This window comes from Schistosoma mansoni, chromosome 1, assembly GCF_000237925.1.
Source record: "Schistosoma mansoni strain Puerto Rico chromosome 1, complete genome".
In the NCBI taxonomy this organism is placed as follows: Eukaryota; Metazoa; Platyhelminthes; class Trematoda; order Strigeidida; family Schistosomatidae; genus Schistosoma; species Schistosoma mansoni.
This window is the reverse complement of record NC_031495.1, coordinates 49,830,305-49,855,130: the sequence shown is the minus strand read 5'-3', so window position 1 is coordinate 49,855,130 and position 24,826 is coordinate 49,830,305. Positions and strand designations below refer to the sequence as shown.

Genomic DNA, 24,826 nt, shown 5'->3' with positions numbered 1-24,826 from the left:
TTCTTCTCACTGATTAGTCAATTCTATTATTAATATAACGATTTTAAATCTAACTTCCTTCCCAATAGATAGGAAAACTACTTGGATCAAATGACTAATATTGCAATTTGTTTGTTGTTTTTTCATTCAGTGAAAATTCAAACGAATGTCTACATCATTTAAACATATTAAGGGTTAGAAACAGGGACGACGACGGCGGCGGCAATAACAACAACATTATCGAATAAAACATAACATTATTTCTTTTTAATTATCACAGATTAGTGCATGATAAAAACAAAATTATACAAAAATAGACTGGTACCATTTTTAAAAATAATGAAAGAAGAAAATTAGAAATTAGTTGCACAAATAATGAGGATTAATAATGGTCGATTCACAGAATTGGAGAAACAAAAAATAATAATAAAAGCTTTCAAAGAGAAATGAGTTTGAGAGGAAAAATATTGACATTGTGCATAAAACAATCCGACTGTAGATTATGTGAAGTATTTGCTCTTTTTTTGATTACACAGTATTACAATCAAAATAAATAATAATATACAATAAAGATAACAATAGAGCTCATTTACCAAGTACAGGTTAATGTACTCACCAACCTTGAGCCCCACATAATTTGTGTAAGGATTAGCGACATTACTTGCCCGCTCAAACCGAAGTAAAGGTGAGGTGAAGTTTGGATCTGTGACCTATTCGGATGGAACACAAGTGGTCTAGCCACTAAGCTACCGTTTCACTCCAAAAACTGAGTGAACAGCATGAAAGGATTGTGAATTTAGTTTATTTCAATCAAATGATTCAATTCTGAACACCAACTGCTTTGCATAATACATTCAGTTAACCAACTCTCTTTGATGAAATGTGGAATACGAGGAAATTGACGAATCCAAGTATTTAATATTGAATAATTCTTGTTTAACCAAATATTAAACTCTGTTTCTTGAGAAGTTGATAACTACGTGTTGGAAAGAAAAGGGAGAAACATTTAGTTGAGTATTTTAAACATCTCATGAAAAAATAAGCTAAATAAAATGATGTTAATTCGAGCACACGACCCATTGCTTAGGACCCAGATTACATTGGTATGACTATATATATATATATATATATATATATATATATTGTTATAACGGTCCGTTTTCCTGTATACACGAACGGAACGTCAATTTACCTTAGATAAATATCTACACTGGATTCTCTCCTAGTGTCTACTCTACAGAACTTCAACACAACCCAGATCAAGAACGCGTGATTAGCCTGACGAGAATGTAAATATATTTCCACAAAAAACCGATACAATCCGACAACAAATGGAAAATCAGTAATAATAATAAGGACAGGAGCTAATAAGGACAAGAACTCATCTAACACCTGTCAGACTATCTAAAAGTCTGACTAAGCAGACAATCAATCATTATCATTCTCGCTGACACATCATATATATATATGATGTTGAGTGGATAGTCGGACATAATATTATTAAGCTATATCGATTTCAGTTAACACTAAGTGCTACTTCATGAAATTGATTACTAATCATCTTGACACTTCCCAGTTAATGTGCATTCAAAGAATATTATAACCGAATTTCTAGTCTTTATTGGATACTGTGCAGTTTTTCATTTCCTTTCATGATTAACTAATTTTTTCTTAATAAGTAACTTGACGTTACGTGTTTGAATTGCACTACTAATCCCATAAGCGAATTTTCTTTAATTAAGAATATGAATCAAACAGTTTGTTAGTAATTCCATATTGATAATCAACTCCTTGATTACCTATTTACACAACTGATGTTTCCCAGTATTTATCTATTAATAATCGACTTGGGATATTTTTGGTCAATAAAAAGTTTTGTAATAGAACGTCTAAATCATAAAAAACAGTAACAGTACAATAAATATTGATAATTTACCACTATTACATGCGTCGGATTGATACACGTATTACTTAATGATCGATCGCATACAATCATTCGTATGTGATTCACAGATAACAATGCTGATAGGTCATATTCACAGAGACTGTAAATTAGATACAGACTCCGGCCTTATAATACCAATAGGTCCTATACACATGAAACCAAGTCTACGTAAATCATATAATCATTAATTGTTGGTGAATTTCCAAACTAGTCAGTACAGTCTTCTTTTCATCATTTTCTAAACTGAACAATGGACGTATAAGTACTAGAATATAACCCGTCAAAGGATGTAACACTTCCATATCATTTGCAAATTCGTTTAATAAAAGTTTTAATTTTGAATAATGACTGAGTTTAGGAACCTGAAGAAGAAAATAATACGAATATTGTTTGAATAATGATGAAACAATTCAAAATGAATTTGAAATAGTGATAATCGACTACTTGAACAAAGTGATATGTAACTGTAGAAGAGAATTTTGAGTCATTGATGGACTATACGAGATCGAAACAGAAGTTCAGTCCTTCCAGGTTTTCAATGGTAGTCTAATAAAGTTTAGTTTCTGATTTAAACTATGAAAACATACATATTTATTGAACGATATAAATCATTAGGAAAATAAAGCAGTACTTACTCATAACAAAACAGAACTTCAAGAATGAAAACAGATCAATTAAAAGATGAGTGTTGTACTCTAGAACCTTAACTCATTTAAAAGTTCGTCATGAATAGATTCACTAAAATTAGAATATTTGAAAACCTACAACTGACTTTGAGTTGTTATCTTACCTCTAGTATAACTCTATTTATCACTGTTTATTCTCATAAGTGTATCGATGAGAACATAAGAATCGGATAAAAAGTAATACGCAGTACAGGATAACTAAGTAAACGATATTCTAGGTAAATATTTCCAAAAACTAGTTAAACAAAACGATAACAATGATTGTTTTCTAAGAATTTGTTGATAATTAATCACGTAGTATTTATTATTTATCACGAGTTAAAGAATTATCACACAATATAACCTTTGTCACTTGAACAGTACATACTACTAAATACTACTGAATTTAAAGAACATACATTACTCTATAGTTCTTTTACCACATTTTAGCCGAGTTTTAGATGCAGATAGGAACATAACTATATGTGACGAGGTTTGTATGATGAATATTTATAGATTAATTTGACATCTAGATGAGTACAATACTTATTCACACTATGACGAGTATTCAACATTGAATCATCACATAAAGTGTGCTGGATTACGTAGAATAGTATTAAAGCAACTATTAAGTCCAATAAGTAGTTGCCTGAAGATAATTATATTTCGCTTAAATGAAGTGAAAAAAAGTTAGCAGTCAATCAACTTACTGTTAACTTTGATATACCTCTCTTCTCTTCTGTATTGATTCATAGCATGAAATATCATTAAGATTAAATTTCAATTCATCAGATGTAATCGGTTCACTATAACTATCACCAAATTTGTCATATTCTTGAGCCATTTTAGCAGCGACAGATGAATTCATTGCAAACATATCTTTTGGTTTCCATGCTAACAGAGATTTTTTATTGATGCAAGCAAGTAACCAATTCAAGTGAACTACATTGTATTCAATAAATGAAGAGCGTTTTTTTGAAGTACTGGAATAGTTCAGTAAATTTTTTGTCTGAAGTAATAAAATGTTATTAGAATTCATGAAAAACAATGTTCACTTTAATGGTGAAAATATAATTAGAGTAACAAGTACAGTAGTTCTTTAATGACCACAGTGCTTCTAGGCACTGACTTTAGCAGATTCAAGACCAGATTCATTTATTTTACTCTGGGTGGTATGACAGTATACCTAGTTAGCACAAAATAATACTAATGACTTGGAATAATAATAATGTATATCCTGAAGGTGTTTACAGATTTCATCCCATTTTCAGGCAAAATCGAGTTGATAGATGTTGCATTTGGTTAAGAGAATACACAAACTTATTTCATTTAACTTACTCATGGAGTAATGAGTGAAGTCAACCACAAAACATAAAAAGGAAAACTAACCTGATAAATAGATATAAAAACTGTTTACGTAACTAGACGAAAACATAACTCTGATACAATATCCCAAATAATTTCTAGTCAGTAAACCGAAAATCTCCTTATATTTCTATCGATAAATTTCAATTTCAAATCAACAATTTTTAGACAAGTACTGAGGGAATAAACTGTGAAAAAAAGCTTTAGTAAACTAACCAATCATTTGTTTAGGTTGTCAACAGAAAAATTAAATATTCTGACCAAGTCAGATCTGTTTATAATTGATCGCATCTAATATTCTTGTTTTGTTCCTTTGTACTATTCAAACTTGGATTAATTTAATTTGGTTATTTATTCTCTAAAGAAGTCAGTCAGTTAGCTACAACGTAGGACCAGGCATATTTATGCATCGGTCTAAGTTGCCATACCTCGTTAGCACAACAAGATGAAGAAGTAGCTTACACTGAGTCACGAAATATCCCCTCATTGATCATTTATTTAGTTATCAGTAGAAAAATTAGATATTCAATGGATTAAATTAAAACTATAAAAAAAAGTTTACAAATTGAAAATATCCTTCACAATCCAAAAATAAAAATTGAAAACAAATTTCACCTTTACCTTTAATGTAAGCTTATCAGCAACAATACAAAAAGTACTTTCAGATGGATTTTGTACAACAACACCACCATAGCGACGAATAATAGCTTCAAGCTCTAGTTTTTTATTCAATTCAATATCATTTGATAACCAAAGACATATTTCGTGATTTTCAAAATAATTTAACTAAAATAAACAATGATCCATTTGTTATACACAATTCTTTATACTATTCAAAGAAGTTAATTATCAATAGTTAATATATACTACGAAGTACATGTTGTAGGATATTATTTTACCTAAAAGTTGCACTCTTAAAACATTTTTTTCAAACAATAGCATACTATGAAATTTGGCAACTAGATAAACAAGATCATTTTGTAAATTGAAAGTCAAAAGTGCTTCGTGAAAGCAATTGATATAATTTGGTTACTCAGAGCTTATTGCATGGAGAAAGGCTAAAACTGATGACATATTTAAATTGCAGTGATAGAATTTATGAGATAAGTAAAACAAAATAAAAAGAGTTTCTCATATCGATATTTCAACTATAAAATATAACCAAGTGATGAATCACATACAAACAGAAACCACAGAGTAAATAATTCAAATCAGTTGAGAATTTTTAAATGACTCCTGATAACAGATCCATGTTGACATAATTAACTAGAACACAATTCCAAACTCCTTATAATGTTTAACAACTAGTGACAGAATACATTTTGTCCCTGTACTTAAGTATCATTAGCAGTATCAAAGCATGCATGCTTAGAGGACACATTCACTAACAGATTATCGACTAATGAAGTTATGGACATATTCAGCAAGAAAATACAACAACCTTATATATACTGATAAATTACACCAACTGCTCTTTTTTTTCTTCTTCTGAACCTACTCCAATCGATTATAATTTGTTCACAATACATTTAAATAAACCGTAAAGAACCTACAAACTATTATTCAGTTCCATTACGTCAATTATGATATTTTTCAATAGTGTACTTACATTCATACATTGGTTATTAAACAAAGTCATGGTACCTAGTCTACAATAACCCTACTGTATTGTTACTCGACATTTTAGTGAACATTACTTATTGTTAAAATAGTTAAAGAAAACAGTTAAGTAATACTGACAGTATTAATTTAGGCAAAAGGATCAATAAATTGGACAAGAATTAGAGACAATGAAAAAACACTATAAAATACACATAAAATAATAACTCTATGAACTAATAACACTGAGTATCCAATTTGAAAAAAAGCACAACCTACATGTTCATGACAAACATCAATTTTACGCTGTTTAATAGGTGAAGATGTTGCTAAAGGTTCATCAACATTTATAAACAATTCAGTTGTTTGTTGTTCTGTGGTTTCATTTAATGTATGATACCCACTACTTTGATTTGTACTTGAACAACTACTATTCAAACTACTTATATCTGGAAAGGATTGTTGATGTTCGACATCTGCAAGCCCAGAAAATGTTGGCACAATTGACAATCGCTTTGTGGCTAATTTACCCTAATAACCAGAAAATGAAGGAGTTTATAAATGTTGAAGAAATATTGATAATATATGAAAAATGGAATTTAAATAGGAGTTCAAATATCATTGAATGACCCCTAATCAAAGTGAAGAGATGGTCAGTGTATGATAATCAATACATTGTAAATACATCTCAATCCTACTGGAAGTCAGTTGTTGCTCAAATAGTTCAGCGACAACGCCTTTGACTGTTGAGCTGGGTGACACGGGATCGAATCCGCCAGGGAGCATCAGTCTGCTGAATACTACAGGTACACCTTGCTGATGAGTGCTAAATAACACGAAACCTGGGTCCAGGGTTTCTTGCTGGCTATTTCCAACCATCGATTGAGCCCATTATATACATCACGGTTGGTTCATTTGATTATATTGATTCGATATTCAATGTGTTTCGGAACACTAATATACGGCTTGTTGTTTTTAAAATAATCATAACTTTTAACGAATGGGACATTTATTAAGAGATAACATCTGATGAAATTATTTTTCCTACTTACATCGTAATGGGATATTGAATGGATGAGATCAAATGTATCAATGATGATATATTTGTTGAGCCGATTTTTGACCGATTATGAATTTTCAGCAAGATATTTAGTAGTAGCATTATACGACAATCTAATTGTTGACTTTGTATTGGTGTATCGATTCACAACAATTTATAATAGCTGTTTTGAGTTATCCAAGTTTTTTTGTTGGGAATAGAGATAAGGCTTTTTGTCTGGTAGATGAAGCTATCAAACTGGAAATCTATCAGTTTACTTATTCTTATGGAACGGGTTATGTTGGTCAAACAAAGTGAGCTCTTTTGAAACACATATCTGTTTATTACCCCACCTGGAGATTAAAAGAATTGCACAAGTCAGTCAATAGCTCAATTCTAGAACATCTCGTAAATTATGGTTACGTTGTTTGACCGAAATTCTTCAAAATTATCCATATAGTCAGCAGAGTTGATTCAAGGGGAATGAAAATTAAACACTAATAACAGAGGCTCTAGCTATCCACCAATTCCAGTCTAATCTTTGTGTACAAAAATAACATGTTCACTTTATTTTTCTACACTAACTTTATATTTCAATAATATATATTTTTCATATAATATGGAATCGCACGTCATATTCTCAGCTAAGCCATGACTGACATAACAAATTAAGGATGAACTCATAGATTTATCCATATTATACCGTGTAGCCCAGAGATGAAATGCTTGAAAATAAGTGTTCGCTTAAACTTTTTGTTTTTAAAAACATTACAGGAATCTCTAGGAAAGAAATGAATCTCAGTTAATTTTGCAGATGGTAGACAAGCTGAAATTGATCAATTAACTATATGAACAAAACAATTATGTGACATAGAAAAGAAATATTTATTACTTTTTAAAAAAAGCTAAAACCTTTAAAAAACTACACATAACTCTGATTAATTACCTCTGTCTCAGTATTTAGCTTAATTAATTCGCTCATTGATAGGGAATCACGCCAATTTTTATCATGACGTATAGCCACTACACGAGGAAATCGAAGAGTTATTCCACAAGAATATGAATCACTCTGGATTAATTCAGCTCCATGAAGCTGTAGTAGATCAAAATAATATTCCAATACAAAAAATAACTGTAGATTAACTTTGGCTTATTTACATTCAGGGTAATTTATAAAATCTTCATGAGAAGCAAATTAGTAGGTTGTATTTGTCACAGATTGATCTCACCTCACATACGACCGGAAAGCAAAGAATATTTAACAGCTGTTTCGTCCTAGGACGGGGCTTTCCAGGGGTCCAAACCCAGGACCTCACCGAAGACCGAATCCAGGATATTTAGGTCTCACAATGGGCGCTTAATCATTGGAACTACTGGGTCGGTGTCCGACTTTAATCATTTTGTGGAAGAGCATGACGATTATTCGATGCCGCCAGTAACAACTGTTTTGCTTTCGGAATATTTGAACTCCATTAATCAAGACTTCTACTAGAAATTCAAAATTATTTAAAGTCATTAGTGAGTTGATATTGTGGTTTAGTTGAAAGGATTTTTTTTTATATCTGTAAGTTGAACCTATCATAGACAGCTGTCCAGTAACCCTTGTTTGTTGAGGGAACCCACAACCGAGATCAGTTTGTGACGAATGAAACCTAGAAATTAAACCAAATCTGCACAAAACTCCAACTAAATAAGATAGTCTTTTATTAAATATAATGCTAAAAATTTAACAGACTGTTTTGGAGCAAAAATTTAGTCCGTCCTAATACAGCAATTTTAAGGTGTCATTTTACATATGCACTAGACAATGCAATTTTATCTGAGTCTAAACTATTTGTTTGTACTAATAACTGCACGTAGTTCAAGTGACCTAAACTGCTGAAAGTTCTGAAGCAAGTCACAAAGAGTTAGTGCTATGAACGCTTAGTTGCCAAAGGTTATAGAAAATGAAATCCCTCACACAGTTATATGCATTCCCGTTCTATCAAAATTCTTCAAGTAAGATATTAAAACTAACAGATTGTAATACCAACAGAAAAACAGTGAATAATTATTGGCACAGAACATTGTAAAATATCCAGTTTAAAAGTTTAGAGAGAAACAAAAAACAAACTGTCATTAAGTCTGAGAGCAATGATGCTCAAAAACATTGATATCAACCGGAACCGGGATTGTGATACTCCATGTGACTGTGCTTCAACTCTGCCGTGATAATGAAAGATATGAATTCATAAAGACAAAGCATAAATCAAAATGCTCACAAACCAGCCCATTTAATCTAGCACATTACAGTAAACAAACAGGTCAGGTTTTAGTATTCAGTACTAAGTGAAAATATACTTTATATGACTATCAAATTTACGAATCTGGAGGAATGAAGCATGAGATAAAGTCGATGGCTAACCTGTAAAACAAGCGATGATCGTGGAGCTATCCATACATCTGGGCGTTCAGAATTCACACATAACCATTCAGTAGAACTAGAATTAGGATGTTTTTTGTCGTACACCTTCCAATGTTTTCCTAACAACTGGTTAATTTCTTTCAATTGTTTAACTGTTAGCCCAGATTTAACCTTGTCAGAAAAAAAATACATTGAATAAAACTGATAATTGATGGTTAGTTTTTAATTCTGTTGCCCAGTACTAACCACGAAAAACATTGAAAGCCTTACGATGAAGCAATAAAAAGTGAGGCATTACATAATAGTGGACAGATAAAATCAAAGAGTAATTGATAGACCAGAAAAAAGTTAAACACTCTGAAAAGTCTGCTTATGATAATATTTTGTTTAGATGGATATATTTATAAACACAAGTTGTAAGAACATTTACACATCGAATTAAACTTGCCCAGCTATTGTCTCACCACTTTCAATAACTAGACAAATATTTAAATATAGATTACATCAAGTTCATACACTATCGCTGAATCAGCTATCAAAAAATAACAAACGAAATGGTTTTCTCTCTCTTTTAGAACAAAGTAACGAAAGAAAAATATTTTAAATCACAAAATAAACGTCCAAGTATATGTGTAAATGAAATGGATGGAATTGATGATGAAACAATAACATTAGCATACCAATGAGAAAAAGATACCACAGGAGCTGAATGGTAGTTTCTACCACAGTAAGGTGAAATGAATACAGAAAACTTAACTCGAAAAATGGATGAATTCTCAGAATAGAAAGAACGCGATAATATCAAATATAAAATTGTAGAGAAGAACATAGAATTAATGAATTTGCGCCGCTGAAACCGATTCTGAGATGCTCCATTAAATATCTTTAACTTATCACCCCAACTATCAAGTAGATCCTAACCAGAGATATTGCACGGCTAAATATTACTCAGAACAGTTATTGAATTCGTCAACTTATTTTAAGCCTTGGCTTGACTGTCCTTACACAGCTCCCAGCCTACTACTACACTAGCCAATATCGAGCGTCGAGGAAGACACGTTTAATACATAGCCTAACAACCTCAGCTCACGCAGATTCGTAACCTCACCAACTGATTCGCCACCTTCACCCAACAATATATTTTCAAGAGCATCAATCGAAAGAACAATGGTTTGAAGACAATGATGATCAGAAATTACTAACTTATGCACATTACTTCCAAACGTCATGCTTCCAAGTCATAAATTAATACAGAATCGACTACTATGCTATATATACGCTCTTTGATAGACAGATGGATATGTTACCACTTAGTGTAGCCAATTCAGATGATAGTCTGCTACCAACAACATTCAGGTAAAGTCGTTAGCAGACTTGAATACTCTCCTGATACACCTATCAATGACAAACACAACCACAAGAACTCTCGGTAATCGGTATCCGTCCTTTAACTATTAAAAACAAAAAGGACTTATCGTCAGATTTTCAAGATAGTTGAATGAACTACCACCACAAAAACTACACACATTTCTTTCTACACTGTTCACACAACAATTTGCGTACGGGTCAGATATAAACGAACGGTTAAATATTGTATTATATATTCATTTTAACTGGAACGATACTAAAATAGGCAGTTGAATTTACTGACAGCCAGTCGTAAGCTTATAATATATGTGAACAGAATCCAAAAAAGCACGGTATTCCTAATTAATGTGGAAGTTTCAACGAATCGAATTAATTATTTATTTGCAGATTTGTTTTTCACCCTTGTATTCCTACTTCATGAAGTTTGAATTAACTCATTTATTAAATAAACGCGTTCACATAAGAAAAAATTATTTACATGAATAATAAATCACAATCTTTTTATAGATATTCCTTGTTGTACAGTATATACAATAGTACATGTATGAATGTTAATAGTTCAAGAAGGGCTTCATAAGATGAAATACAGCTAAAAGACTTTTTCAAATGTGGATAGTTTTCAATCATCCTAAATATTTGAACAATTCTATCAGATTCCAGATGAATAGTAGCAATCAATTAAAAGAAGTCATGATAACAGTTTAGTAGTTTATATATAGTGAGACCCAAGTGTTAACGATTTGTTCACTATACTTAAACCTGAATAACGTGATTCGGATAAATCGACTACTAGATGGCTAAACTTGTTCTAGCGCATCCTCAAAGAAAAGTAGACATGGGAACCAATATACTCTAATCGTTATGTAAGGTGTTAAATAACTTAAACATTTAAAGAGAAAGCGTACCTTGCAAAATGTATAAAACCGTGTTAGAGTGAAATTATCTTCTGAAGTAGATTCATAGGATTCATCATTCCGAACAGCACATAAAAAATGGTTAACTCTTGTTATTATCTTATCTCCACGATGATGAAAATAACCACCGACAATTAGACAATCTAAGTCTTCTAATAAACCCTGTATATAATCTGGTTTAATTTTCCACCAACCACCATCAGTTCTAATACCAGGTAGATAAAGAGATGGAGAATTGGCTATTTTCACTATAAGACCCTCTTGATGATTATCCACAAGATGATTAAAAGCTCTTGCAACTTCTGTTTGATGTGCCGAGGCAGTATACCATTTAGAAACGTACATAATACCATTTATAATAGGGATCGGTTTGAAATCTAATGATTCATCACTATCCATAAACGAGTCAGTATCCAGTGATGTTGAATTCAAATTGAATACCTCTGATAAAAGATGTTTACGCTGCAGTAGGGACTTTGAAGTTAATAACTTGAGGGAGTAACAAAAAGTTAGCAAATAATACATAAGTTTTAAACAAACTATTAAACATGTAAAACGGGTAAACAATACTTATTACTAATAAAAATATATTGTAGTTAACGACCGAGTTGGAAATTAACAGAACACTCAAATTATACAAGTTTATAACAATGCTCGGTCAGAACACTGTAAAGCATGATCATTTGCAACAGTAGAATATACCATGTAGAAAAACATATTTGAAAATTCCAGGTTGTTGTTATGTCCCGATAACAGTAGTGAATGGTAACTTCGGGATCCATTTTTTATCATATAATCGCTAAATAACTAAACTATTCATATTTATTTTCCCCTTATCATGAGCTTTATTTGGAACTATAAACTATTGTTATACGATTGACCATTCATGAATTACACCCAGTCTATCGAGTACATTTGGCTAAATCTTGTACACATGTTATTTTCTATTTTATGGTGCGATGTGGTCAGTTTGATTAGTATATAAACTCAGTATGTTTGAAATATAAGTATTCATACCGCAGAGGCTGGCTGGGCAGGGCTAGACAGAAGCAAGATCGATACGGACTCTAGACTGCTCGTACGGTTTTCGTGTGTCACTGTTCCAATCGATGATTCGCTGCTCTCTGATTGACGGTCTTATCACGTCATACATTAACAGGGCATCCACTCGGCCACAAGTTATAACAGTTGTAGACTTATGGAATAGGACATGAGTTCTCATTACGTGAAGAATTACATCGCCTGATTCCTTATACTGTAGCGGATAAAGTAAATCTAAATCTGTGACCAATAAATTTAAGGATCGAGTGAGCATACAGATATCCCATAAGTCAACTGAAAGTAATGACTTTATGGTTTAACCATTCGGTGTTATAATGTTCACATACTTCTTTCTTTGTCCAATAAATTTAGAGTTGTCTGTTATTGAAATAGTCACAAACCAACCAGCTAAATAGTTGTCGACAAAACTATTTCTCTAACTTCTATTTGTGAACAATAAATTAGTAAATCTCCCTATATGTGATAATCACTTTTATGCTTAACTCACTGAATCTTATTCATGGTATCTAAAATAAGATTTAAAGCCCTGGATATTTGAAATGCTTCTAAAACATTCTATACAGATGTCCCGAATCTACACAATAGAATTAAAAGCAATAAATCTGACTGTATTTGATAGCATAATGCAGTGGTTAGGTTTTTCTGTTGTTATAATAATTTAGGAGAGTTATATCATCAATTGACTTATGATAGACTATGAACTAACAGGTTGCTTAGATGTGTACCACCAAATGCCCTGGTATGGCCGAGAGTAGGGAGAGTCCGCTCTCCCTCTCAAAATGCTCTCACATGGCCACGCGAATATATAGCGTCTGACAGGGAAGTCCTACTCAATCCCTTCTCGTGGCATTACTGTTGTTTATGAAATTGAGAGGACGAAAAACGAATGTCAGGCGCTTTAAACGATGTGGTGGACATGGAAAGTCAACCTAGGAGAGTTGGAAAACCCTGATTTCAAACCAATGGTGCACATGGGTTACAGTATCCTGAGGGAACAAATGACGTATGAATCAATGGTTGGTCACCGGCTACCATGAGACTGCATCTCCTCACGATGCTCCACTGCCTTGTGGATCAGGTCTTTAGGTCAAAGGCTCCTGGGCAGTATCACAGCCCTCACACAAATCTCATTCGATTTATGTGGCGCATATATATCTGGTGCCTTCTTGCATCAATATTTATGTGTATAAATAAATAAATAAACAGGAAATTTAGATCACAACGAGAATTTCAAACACCTTTCCCTTAGGTATAAAATTGTTCCACATATGCTCATGGATTCGAAATGGATAAAGTCGCACATGACTATGAAAAAGTTATATACTATTAATGCAAACTACCCACTAATTTACTACAAATTCTAAATCAGTCTGAAGCATTAGTATTATTACCATTAATATGATATGGATATGATAAACATACTTGTGAATTCAAATAAAGTATATCGAAAACAATGAAACACGGTTGATAATTATCGATTTCTGGATTTTGATAAGAACTCCGTTTTACATCAAATTTTGTTGATTTTGACATAATTGAATTTGACCACTTACTAAATATCATCATTTCTCCATCTAGTATGCAATCAGTTACATGCTGTGCAAATCCACAATGTAATTGAGCAGATAATCTGTCAAAATCTCGAGTACCATCTTCACCGTAACTTGCTGTCCATTCTAAACCATTTCTTGACCAATATCGATAAGAATTACTTGATTTATGAAGCTAATTTTGGGAAGGAAAAAATTTTTAATATATTTTATTTTTCAATTTAAATCTACCAACAGAAACGTAGAAAAAACACAGCACAAATATGTATTGATGGTCTTAATTCCTACATCTCACATCAGTACAAGAAGAGAGGAGGAAATTAATTAGATGTAAATTGGCAAAGAGGATATAATAAAAATTGTGATAGAAATCTAAATATGAGAAAAATATAGTTAAAAGTGAAAAAAAATGACACAGGAGAATCAAAAATTATGTTGCTAGAGAAAAGCAAGTCACATTCAAAAAATTAGAGACTTGTCTATGCTTCTTTATCTACGACAAAACACTTATCATCCATAAATGGATTATATTTTATGTTTCTTCAATTTATTGCTTCTTTTTTTCCATAATGAACTTTTTTCTAATCATCCTACCCATGAAGAGAAACGATGATTAAGTGATTCGGTTTTGATATTTATGGGGAATAATACATCAGAAAACAGAAAACTAAAATGTTACACTACATTAAGATGGGTATATTATACAATTTTTGACATCTTTTTAGAAAAAATATAACTTGAAAATCACATAAAAGTTATTTGGTCAGGACGTGCAAGATTATACTATGTGTATGTTTACAATACTTTCTGATTGTTGAAATTGAAGCAGATTAATGGATCATAATCCTTAAAGAAATAGCTGTACGGATCATCACATTATAAGCTACATGATAGTATATTTATATCATTAGAACGACATATATCATAGTTTGTCACAGTAAAGTACATTTTCACTGGTATTACGCAATAAATAATATAAAGATATATATGGTTACTAACTTGAACGCGTTCTCCATCGAATTTCGTTTCGAAAAGAAGTTTTAATCCTTTAGTATCACCTTGGTTCTGTTTACCGTACAAATGTAGTGCTGAGTTAACTAGCATATCACCACTATTAGCCCGCTCGCATAACATGGGACGAAATGGAACAAAAAGAGTGACATCGAATGACTTGCTTAAATTGTTAGCATATCCTGTCAACATAAATGTGTTGGGAGAAGGTATATTTGCGATTCGTTCACATAGTGGGAGAAGATCCTGAAAAAAATAAAAATAAATAAGTCAGTGAAAACTAAGCTATCTACAAAGAAAATGAATGAAGTTTGAAAAAATATCGAACATTACATCTATTGATATATATTTCTGCATCCTGACAGAACAGTCATTGAAGTTAGTAGAACATCTCAGTTATGATCAGATTAAAATTAAATAATCAATATAAATTACTAATTTTATTACCTACGAGACCAACTCCCTACCTGAATTTAAAATTACTTGGATTTACAGGTGTTATGGTTTCTCTCATTAAGACCCAACTACTCTTCTTATTTAGTATTGTTGGACACTACTTTACTCGACGAGTTCCCAAATCAGAACTTTTTCTCAAATAAATGCATGTATTTATAGATAATTTGCAGTTTATCACAGAGCATTACAGTGCCTACAAAAGTAGTAAGCCTTAAAATACAGGGAGAGGGATAGATAATTAGTAATTATAAACGATGCCCCCAAATGCCCTGGTATGGCCGAGAGTAGGGAGAGTCCGCTCTCCCTCTCAAAATGCTCTCACATGGCCACGCGAATATATAGCCTCTGACAGGGAAGTTCTACTCAATCCCTTCTCGTGGCATTACTGTTGTTTACGAAATTGTGAGGACGAAAAGCGAATGTCAGGCGCTTTAACCGGGTTGGTGGACACGGAAAGTCCACCTAGGGGAGTTGGCAAACCCTGATTTCAAACCAATGGTGCACATGGGTTACAGTATCCTGAGGGAACACATGGCGTATGAATCAATCGTTGGTCACCGGCTACCATGGGACTGCATCTCCTCACGATGCTCCACTGCCTTGTGGATCAGGTCTTTAGGTCAAAGGCTCGGGGTGTGGCCCCTAAGAAAACCAGCTGTTTCGGTTTGGGCACCCGGGCAGTATCACAGCCCTCACACAAATCTCATTCGATTTGTGCGGCGCATATGTATCTGGTGTTTCCTTGTACCAATATTTATGTGTATAAATAAAATAAAATAAAATTAGAAACGATTATACATAATAACTTTTGTGAAAAGACAAGTTGACGAAATACGTCATAGAATAGTATGAATAATCGAGCACTACACTCACTCGTATAAATAAATAGTTTTCGAATCACTCAACTAATAATAAATATTCTAACCCGTCCACGTAATATCGTTAGATTCATATGATGTAAACGATTCACTGTAAGCTACATTTATTACGATGTACTGTTGATCTCAGATACAAACAAGAAAAACAAGGTTCCTTCATGTTGTCTTGTACTTGGTCAAACTTGGTTTTAGTTGGTGCGACTGAGTTTTAACAGAAGAAAACAGACCATTATCCGAAATTATAAATTTATTAATTATTTAGTGGTCCTTACATATTATTCCACGTCAGCCAACAAACCTTATATTGTGTAATCTCTAACCATTTTTCTTTTGTCTTACATAAAAAAATGTTTTACTGCATTAAAAAAAATACGATTGTGGTTGGATGGTCATTTGTTCACTAGACGCTACAAACCAAAAAATCGAGTCTCGCGAACAGTAATTACTCAGCCACAACGCTGTAGCATCCTGTTGGTAAGTTTTAATAATTGTATTGTGCTCATAACTGAATAAAACTGATAGATTACGACTTAGCGTTCAACTGTACATATTTTACAACATATATTATTAGATAAAAGTGTGAATGGAAGATAGGAGAAAAAAATTAATGGCGAAAATAGTAGGAGACTACAAATTACCAACAAATATTCAACAACTATTTTCATGGACAGTTACGCAGAAAACTAACTTGTGTGACTTCGAAAACAGAGACCGCAGCTGGATGAAAGCACCTAAGAATACTCTTCCCACTTAGGCCACAACCAGAATCGCGTTTAACAATAAGACGTATAATCCATTTTTGTTCTAAAGCTGTAGTTAACTGTAACAACGATCGCAATACTTGTAAACGCATATCATACGATTCAGCAGTAGAAAGTTCATCTAAATGAGTATTCAAATCCTTTATTTTGTAAATAAAAATTGAGAAATTATTAATGCTTATTAAATGAATCGTTTTGTAGAATGTTATTAGCAGTGTAAACACATATGTTCGGTCTTAGCAAAGCTAACAAAAGAATACAACTTGTGTATTAGAAATCCCATTCAACCAGCAAAGATAACTTAGTTCAATAAGCCTTGTAATATTTTTAACCCTTTCAATTAGCTTTGTGTGAACAGATAGTATTTGCATGTCAAGTCAAAACGCATTTTAACAAAGCTAGAATAAGATGCCCAAACAACAGAATTACAGACGAATTGGCAACCTTTGAAAAGAACCTTGTAGAAAATGGATACCCAAAGAAATTTATCGAGAAATATGGAAAGAAGCATCCTGTACATTATGAACCGACCGTTTGTAATAAGCCTATCCCTATCTATCTCCTGTTGGAGATGAGATTTCATGAAGAGTTTAGAGACTAATTAGGGCGGGACTGAAAATTTTTCTAGCAACTCAACAGATTTCAGTATAATACCAGACGTTTACTAAGTCACTTTAAGGCAGATCAAGCCCCTTCCGACGTCACCTCTAATAGCATACATGAATTTATACATGCCTGTGGTGGCAAGTATGTCTAGAAGGACCCAGAGAAATGCTTCTACTACGTTTTTTGAATACATTCAGAAAAGCTGATGCCTAAGAGGTAACAAAACCTTCACAAGTGCAATTCCTAGGCACTTAATGGGTAGTGAACATGGAGTCAATACCAGTTATGCATCTAAAATGAATTAGAAACAAACAACATCGATTTTACGCCGTTTTGATGAGGCAATTGCTATCAAACGATTCCAAGCTGACCTATGTGTTCAGAGAGATAAAGTGATAAACCTTCGTTCGCTATGGTAACTATGACTGTGATCAAACAACGCTTTATAACCTTATTTGCTGTTTAACCCCATTTTTGTCTCTTACATAATCTTATTCATGCTCACATAGTAATTTGAGTTGAGTTCTAAAAACGTAATCTCCTTTTTCTCACAAGTGATTATTATTATCCCGTACCATTATTATTCATATTTTTAACATAAATACGCACCGATCCTACCTATATTTAACGATATATTCCGTAACCCGTTTTTTCATGAGCTTTGGTTTCTCTCCAGAAACACACATCTAAATTTCACTGAGTAAAGTATGTTAAATCTTTATTTGTAATTATAGCATTTGTTTTAATTTTAGGCCACTTGTATCTGATGGGTCATGTAAAAGAACTAGTTCATTTTATTCCGCAAACCTTGTTTTTCTCGCACTGTTCAAACTACTTATTCTCTTGACCAGTTGACAAGATATTAAAATACAACCTTGAAGGAATAAATCTAGTGTTCGAACCATAATACTAATACACGAATTGTACACCACAAATAATGTCACTTTCCCCTTCCATTTTTTTGGCTTTGCTTTCTCTAACAAGGATTAGGTATCTAGAAACCCTACCATTTCTCCAGCATGAAATATTTACCGGTTATTTCATAGGAATTAAGTAAAAATAAATGTTGATAGTTAAACAAGTTAAAGTACTTACAACTGAGTCTAATTGTATAGATTTCAACAGTTTAGATTATCACAATCTACCATGAAATAATGTGCGGCCTCAGTCTATTCTTAGCTCTTTAATATCGTAATCCTACTCCAAGGAGTATCTTATTACGAGACTAGACATCGCTCCACATATGTAACATATGTTCTCACCAACAAAAACTGCTGTTATTCAAATCTAATGTCGTCAAAAAAATATTGGACAAAGCCAGACAGCCATTGAAAGCACATGCTTTTAATGTCGCGCTAACTTTACTATAAAGGGTTTAAGTACGCAATATTAATAAAGCAACCACTCAAAGCTGTTAATTACAAGACATGAACAAATTATCATAAGAATCTCCGCGATATTACTTTTTTCTTGAAACATATGTGTACATAGCATTTACGTCAATAAAGATCGACAATTAAGTGAAGACTGCCCAAAAAAAAGACTAAATGAGTGTTTGATAATAACAAGTTTGCTCAAATAAAATTAATATATTTCACTAGTTTGGTGGACAACTACAGACAGACTTATAATTCTTAGGAAAACCTATCTTGCACTTTATAGGTGTATCCAACATAAATCATTAATATTGAAGTCATTATTTGACAAATTTTCTGCAAACCAAGATGGTCTGACTAAATGTGTTGGGGTTGATTTCAGGAGAGTTAGTTAGATTCCAGACGTGTATGATACACATGAATGAATATTGAACAATGTCCTAGTTCACCGAATTACGTTTATCATTTTAGAACCTTCTGAATCACTAAAGTAGTCCAAATATTCTGAATACAAACATTGATGGCTATTGTTTCAGAGACTTCAATCATCTCTGTTGGAAAAGTGTCAAGATATAAACTGAGATGCTGAGGATGTAATAAGTTTCAGGAACCAATGAACAAATTGAATAGAGTACTAAGTTGAAATCATACATGTTTACATACCTTGACAGACAAAACACTGTCCTCACGACATCGAGCTCTGAGCACTGTATATGCTACATCGGCGAAATCAGTCTGTCGATGGATACTATTAGGATGAATATGTGAAAGTTTACGAGCAGCCAGACTGTTTGGGGCTAGCCCGATAGCTTTTATTATTAGTCTTGATAGTGTCTGTCCACGCAATCCGAAGGCTTTCCTTGATCTATCATGAGAAGGAATTAACAAACGCAAAAGTAAATAAAGGCTAGCTCGGCCACCACACGGATACTGACTTATTGAGTCTAATGCGAGATACTGGGTCTCCCATAAAATTACAAATCTGGACAAAATTTTTTCTTTCGTCTTGACCCCATCACTTGATGCTAGTTTTTCCAAGAGACGGCAATAAGTTGTGAATGAAACATTTTTTGCAATACGTGAACTTTCGAAAATTACATCCATGTAAGATTTTAGCCAGTACCGATACAGATCAATATTTCACTGCTTTCCAAAAGTTGATGAGCCTATGATATACATAAGATAAATAAAAAACAAACAGTTAGGATGACTGGACAGCGATTATACTGAGCAAATACTACCAAATACAATAGTTATTACAACGATCAGCGATCCGAAAATTCTTAACGGAAAAAAGTAAACAACTGGATACTGGAGGCTTCCTAAATGAGACGTTAATGAAGACGTTCATAGACAATTACAGAAACCACTAAATACCACGTATAAGGAACTATAAGACGTTAGAATAGTGGTAGAATTGTGCTATCATGGTTAAAAAAAAATACCTGATTCTGTTGATACCATAAGTAACTTTACGTGAACCCACCCAGTATCTCAGATATTTACGTTCAAACAACAGTGACAAAATTCCTAATATATTCAACCTATCAGGTCCTGTAACTCCGCCTGTAGCTCTTCTAGAGTTACTGCCGGTCCCAAGCCCGGGTAAAGGAGGAGGGTTGGGTATGGGGTTAGAGACCCCATCCCGTAGAAAACTAACTCGCTAAAAAACGCTAACCAGAAAAAATAATTCAAACCATTTAAACTCTGCCCTCGGAGTTCAAAGAAGAATTATGACACCTCATGATGAAAGCCGAATTCCTTCGGAAGTCACGAGGCCGATGCCCCTACTAACAACCAGAGCAACAATTTTTATAGGTACATGGAACGTCCGGACAATATGGGAGACCGGGAACAACAGTCAAGTAGCAATGGAAATGAGAAGATATAAATTGGCAGTACTCGGAATCAGCGAAACCCATTGAAAGCAAGCTGGACAGCAAAGGCTAGGCACAGGAGAGATGCTGCTGTACTCTGGTCATGAAGAGGAAAATGCTCCACACACACAGGGAGTTGCTCTAATGCTATTCAGAGAAGCACGAAATGCACTTGTAAGATGGGAATCTCATGGATCTAGAATTATCAAAACGTCGTTCAAAACAAAGAAGGGGATTACAATGAATGTTACCCAACGTTATGCAACGCCCAATGATAGCAACGACGACGGGAGAGAGAGATGAAAATGGAGAGAGATTTGCAAATTTATGTGCATTCAACAAATTGGTTACAGGCGGCAAAATATTTCCACACAAACGCATACACAAAACTACATGGATCTCGCCAGACCACACCACAGAGAATCAGATAGATCATATTTGTATCAACAAGCAATTCCGAAGGGTAATGGAAGATGTGAGAACCAGGAGAGGAGCTGTGTTCAAATAAATAAATAAAAATAAAGTAGACTAGATGAAGAAACAAGTACGCCTGAATACATACTGATTAGAGATATCAGCCAGAAAATATGCAGGTGAACGTTTAGTTTTCGAACCAAATCAAAGAATTAGTACTAAACTAAACACTTCATTAGTCATACAAATAAAAAAGTGTGGATATATGACAATCTATCTTGATGGGGTCTAAGTATGAGTCAAGTACCTCAAGATATGATCCAAGGTCTCCGTTTACTCTATTTTACAAAATAATCTAATTTGATGTTTGTTACTGATCTTAAGGTGTGGATAAACATGTACAATGGTGACAGAGTAGGGTTACGAGTTTCTTTCTGATACACTAGTTAAGTGTGCGAATGGTTGTGATTAGGAGTAAACACTATTAACCAGTGTGAGTGGTTAGAATTATGATTCATCGTTGATGGTTAAAATCACAATTTAAATTCGGGTTTTTCATCACGAACTGACATCAGCTATAATGCCAAAACTCTATTTAGCCAAATGGATGAGTGAATTATGAGTCGAAACCCGAGGCTTGTTATATTATAACTGATTGGTTCGTTCATAAATTAATCTCGCCACCAAATTTCTTTTATGCTAAAGAGTGGGAATTATATTTATCTAAACCACTTTGAAAGGCGGTGGACAGGATATGAAGCCACATGCACACAAATAACATTGCAGCCTTTCATTAACAGGTAAGAAGGGATTTCAATCCCTATACCGGTGTGAGGTTGACAACTACACAGCTGTGAACGCCTGGGCGTTCACGAAGAAAATGACGAAGAACATTTTGTTTATATATACACAAAAACTAACACAGAATTAACCGAAAACCTGATTAAAAACATTAACTTTAGAAGAAACAGAACAAGTTAGGATTTAACAAATAAGCTTTTGATGCTAGTAACGTCTCTGGCATCGAAATTTGTGTATACACACAAAATTTTGTGCATTAATGCAATTGCTTAGAGAGCTTGAAAATTAGTCATTCTAAATAAACAAAATTAGATAAAAAATTAACTTAACACCATTTGAAAGACGTGGCACCTTTTCTAGTAGGAATACGGTTTGATCTTAAACACCGAGGACAATTTGTGACAAACACGTGAGGACTCACCAAAGCTGTGATTGGACAACTCAAACTTTGCCAACATCAAGGTCGAAGGACTGGTAAAATAGTAATGTGCATAATGTAAATAGGCTTTCGTCAAAACAGCATTTACAAAACTTAAAGGAGTCCTAAGTGGGTTATCATTTATGCCATGAGTGTGGCTCAATAATTCATATAAATCTGATAATAGGCCTTTATTTAACCGATTTTAGTAGATAGAGTTATAATTCACAATGTACCTTTTATACAGCGAATTTAGAGTAGCGCGTTATTCCTCAGTCATCTTTGCATTAAATCAGCAACGGCTGACAGCCGGACCAATCTTTGCTTGGAAACGAGGAAGGACATTTACATATAAGAAGAATAATACTGGCTCCAAAAATGTACCCTGAGGCACTCCGCTAAGCACAGCCACCCAGAGAGACAAATTGGAATACACCCGTATTCTGTGTTGATCTTTAAAAGAGAACCAGCTCTCACGGGTCACTAATAAATTAGTGAGATAGGAATAACTTATTTTAAAACCATGCTGCTTCTCAGAAAAGATCCGGTTTTCGTCGAGATACTCAAACAGCTCCTTTTGAATAATCTTTTCTAAAATTTTAACAACTACGCTAGTTAGGCTAACGGGCCGCTAGTTCTCAGGATTATGTTTCCTACCTGTTTTGAAGACAGGAATAACTATGGCATTCTTCCAGTCTTTTGGTAAACGACCCTGGGTTACGGACAGATTGAAGCATATACTTAGAGGGTTAGCAACGAAGTTAGTCACATCATCGGGTCCAGTGAATTTGCCTGTATCAAGTTTATTTAGCGGACCAAATACATCGAGTTCTTTAATGGTCAAGTTTTCCAGTGTGGGGGAATTGTGTGAACTGACGAGAAGAGTGTTTCTACGGTATATACGTTCATAAAGTAGTGTGAGAATACTTGAACTTTACCATAATCGTCCTTCACTAACGGTGAAGCATTACTGTCCTTCCACAGTGCTGGAATAGTTCCTCTCCTTTTTGTCCTCTGGTTTACATACGAATACAAGTGTTAACGGCATTCTATAGATTCCTTAACAATTTTTAATTCGTACAACCCTCTAGACATACGAGGGTAAAGGCACAGGTATTTCCGGTTTCTCGATAGTTAGATTTTGCCTCATCAGTCCCCAGTAACCCAAATCTGTCCCGCATCGTTCCTTTCTTACGGAGAAAGGTGCGAACCTCTCTACTGAACCATCGTGAAGAGTTTCTCCGTCTCCTTGATGCAAGTCTTAGACATTTGATGATGACCACATTAGTTTTAATGGACTCATCTGACTGAAGGCTCTCGGTCATGCATCCGCAACAAAACACGAGTGGGAACGTCGTGCTCAACTCATCCTGCGATCGCTAGCCAGTTTAGATCAGTTACTTCTCGATGCATTGATAATCCACCAAATATATCTCCCTCCTTGCTTCGGACTTTGAATTTCACTAGGTGAGCACGATTCAATCATAGAAGGTATTGCTGGTTGAAGTGTTGTCAAAATACGATACCTGTGACGTTACCAATGTTATTGGTCAGCGCACTAAATCCCAAACAACAACTTGATGGAAGCACTTTCTTGTCAAGTTATTTGAATGGGGAAAACGAAAATGCCAGTCGAATGATCTCGTGAAGTGTCTGATTTTTGGGCAGACAAGTCCTTGGGTGAATATGAATTTAGGATCGTTTGGAAAAATTGAAGGTCACTGGCTTCAAAACTACTAGCGTATAAAATTAACTTAGCTAAGTTGATACGTCGGTTAGGATTGATCTCTGACTAAAGTTGTCGGACCCAACGTTTTTTAGACGGATTAAAATACCGAAAATTTATGTATAAACGAAATTTTCAGTTGCTTCTTTTACCTTTGCTAACTTCTGGCCACATCAGTCAATAATCATCTTACTCATAAGATGACCTCGTTTGGACGCCTAGCTATACAACATTTCCTTAAGCATCTTCATAACTGGAATTTATTGTGCCGATGCGTTTTATGATTACACCCTTATTTCATTTGTCCTAATGACATCGATACTTATTCTGACTATTAATCTCTCAGTTTAATTGACATGAAAACTCGTTCAATTTGATACGCACAACATACTATCCACTTCAACATCCGTAATTGTCTATTCTACAAACGATTCTGAATTTGCATGTTGTAATTGTCAGGAGAAGCTGTTTATAAACATGTCCCCAAAAAGAGATAGCATTAACTGTCTCGTTCGTGCTGGGTTCACCAGGGTTGGACAGGAATGGTGTGACTTCTTGGCTTGTATCAAAGTCAAACTTCTGGATAAATGCCTCATCTGGATTACTCGATAA

General features: G+C 33.8%; 2 protein-coding genes across 2 annotated transcripts; both read right to left on the bottom strand.

Annotated features, from left to right (window-relative positions):
- Positions 1-550: 550 nt before the first annotated feature.
- Positions 551-20,082, bottom strand: Smp_148660 (putative DNA ligase IV; the record flags this gene model as incomplete). The annotated part of the gene is made up of 10 exons (XM_018794723.1): positions 551-955; positions 4,576-4,740; positions 5,833-6,084; positions 7,539-7,685; positions 8,997-9,167; positions 11,270-11,655; positions 13,732-14,065; positions 14,890-15,147; positions 16,924-17,136; positions 19,642-20,082. The coding sequence occupies 10 exons, from the start codon at positions 20,080-20,082 to the stop codon at positions 776-778; spliced, it is 2,547 nt and encodes an 848-aa protein (XP_018649106.1). The 3' UTR covers positions 551-775.
- Smp_178000 (hypothetical protein) lies at positions 3,302-3,628 on the bottom strand (the record flags this gene model as incomplete). Its single annotated transcript, XM_018794724.1, has 1 exon — positions 3,302-3,628. The coding sequence occupies one exon, from the start codon at positions 3,626-3,628 to the stop codon at positions 3,302-3,304; it is 327 nt and encodes a 108-aa protein (XP_018649107.1).
- Positions 20,083-24,826: the final 4,744 nt, after the last annotated feature.